The sequence below is a fragment of the Xiphophorus hellerii genome, chromosome 3 (assembly GCF_003331165.1).
Source record: "Xiphophorus hellerii strain 12219 chromosome 3, Xiphophorus_hellerii-4.1, whole genome shotgun sequence".
In the NCBI taxonomy this organism is placed as follows: Eukaryota; Metazoa; Chordata; class Actinopteri; order Cyprinodontiformes; family Poeciliidae; genus Xiphophorus; species Xiphophorus hellerii.
The window spans coordinates 27,258,543-27,260,839 of NC_045674.1; the positions used below are offsets into that span (position 1 = coordinate 27,258,543).

General features: G+C 42.7%; 1 protein-coding gene across 1 annotated transcript in view; it reads left to right on the top strand.

The window, feature by feature from the left end:
- Positions 1-407: 407 nt before the first annotated feature.
- The window catches only part of gdf6a (growth differentiation factor 6a), a 10,307-nt gene continuing 8,417 nt past the window's right edge, over positions 408-2,297 (top strand). Inside the window, exon 1 of the mRNA XM_032554291.1 lies at positions 408-1,579. Coding sequence (XP_032410182.1) covers positions 1,213-1,579 — 367 coding nt within the window. The 5' untranslated portion in view covers positions 408-1,212. The remainder of the gene's footprint in view (positions 1,580-2,297) is intronic.

The following is a 2,297-nucleotide window of genomic DNA, read 5'->3' on the forward strand; positions in this document are numbered from 1 at the left end:
TGAACGCACCGTTTAGCTTCAATCGTGAGCTCCCTCGGTCCATAGAGCCTTCTTGTAATAGATTATGTCAACCACTAGATGTCGTCAGAGTCCTTCCATGTGTGATTGATGCGTTTAAACGACCATCAAGCGCGTAGATATTTTTAAGTCCAAAAGTGTTTTGTTTTGTGGTTAATTAAAGACATTTCTGTGAGTTTGTTAATGTGTTGAGGGAAAATAACTTCTGGCTGATATGGGATCTGGTTTATATATATATATATATATATATATATATATATATATATATATATATATATATATATATATATATATATATATATATATATATATTTATTTATTTATTTATTTATTTATTTGTTTATTATTATTTTTATTTGTTTATTGTTGCTTTGGTTTGTTGTTGTTTTCTTTTCCCTTTTTTTAAAATGCATTCTACCATTTCTACCAGCGAGTAAACAAACTGAAATGTCAGAAACTTTTACGCTTCAGAAGCGTCTCCTCTTCACGGTGAACCTCAGTCTGTATTTGCGTGTAAAAAAAAAAAAAAAAAAAAAAATCTTATCAGATCAGATGAGGTCGGGATTGGGAGACTTTGCGATAAGTCTGGACTCTGTGCGGACTTGCACTTTGGTTCTGCAGGATTGCAGACATGCCTCTGCTGATAAGACATGTGCTTTCAGTTTAAAGCTCAGAGAGAACAAGTTCGGTTTTGGAATAAGAATTACTTTCTTCCTCGCGTTATCTCAGTTTTCCCCCCCTTCTTCTTCTTCTTCTTCTGTTCTTTTTGCCAGAGATTAGATTGCATGTTGACGCGATGACGCCCGCCTTGTTTACTCCTCTGAGTCCTGTCTGTGTCACCTCTGGCGGTCCGCCGGCTGCAGCCGCGGCTCCGTGGAGCTCTGTGACATGAAGGTGGTTTAGGAAGCCCTGCGTTTGAGCCACCATGTGGGCGTGTTTCTCTCAGGCCCAGCAGTCTCTCCGCTCTTGTGTGGAGTTCAGAGCGAGGAAAACGCATTTCTTCTGCTGCGACCGCAGAGCGCAAAAGGTGGGAGCTCTCCGACTCTGACGCGCGCACGCCATCATCTCCCACCCCGGGCTCCAGGCGCTTCACCAACAAGAGGGAGGTTTACAAAAAAAAAAAAAAAAAAAGGGAAAAAAAAGGAAAAAAAAAAAAGAAGAACTCATCATCATCATCATCATCATCATCTAGCCATGGACGCATCTCGGTTCGCTGCGGTACATCTGGGCCTGCTCCTCGTTCTGTTTGGGAATGTACCGTGTTTCCAGTCTGCTGCTATCATCTCCCCCTCTGCGCCGAGGAGGCACAGGGAAGCCAGGACCTCTCATCCGCACGGACAAAGGTCACCCAGGCTCTTCAGAGACGTCGTCGCCTCCTCGCACCCGGCGGCGGGACGCCACAAAGACGGAGAGGTCCCAAAGGACGCCGTGGTCCCGCACGAGTACATGCTCTCCATATACAGGACGTATTCGGCGGCGGAGAAACTCGGACTAAACGCGAGCTTCTTCCGCTCCTCAAAGTCTGCCAACACCATCACGAGTTTTGTGGACAAAGGAACAGGTTGGTTTCTTTTTGTTTTCCTCTCCTTTTTTTCTGTTTTTTTTTCGGGTCTGCTCTGATATACCGTCCTCTTGGGACCGGTTAGAGTAGGGTCAAGATCTTTTTACGCACACTCCAGATGAAGCAAAAAAAAAAAAAAAGAGCATTTACGGACGCACTTTCCGCGCTCAAAATCTAATCAAATGTTTTTGAATTTTTAGACAATTTAGATGAGGGCTTCAGGTTTATTCCGGTTCAGGTGAAAACAGGCGATCCTTTGCCACTTCTCGCCTCCTTTCTTTCATACGATTAACTCGGATTTAAACCCTCGCCCTCTGACTCCGTGAAAAACGCAACAGTTTTTTGTTTTTTTTGCAGAGAGATGAACCGAACCGGTCGGATTCAGAGCGTCTGCGCAGCCCGCCGATCTGATAGTACCATCACTCAGCATGCTAGAAACCAAACAAGAAGAAGAAGAAGAAAAACAACTTCTGCAACGTATTAAATCACCGGCTTGAGCTCCGTCCAGATTTTACGCGCGGTGGAAAAGCAAACAAAGGCACATTTACGCGCTCAGATCGTGTGAAATCTTTAATATATTTTTCAGGAATTATGCTAAAGCTGCATTTTTTTTATTATTATTATTATTATTATTATTTCTCAACTTTTTTTTGAGAGAAAACAGAGTTTAATTGGTTTTAAATGAACACTACAGTGAGCTAATAATGGACTCTCTCTC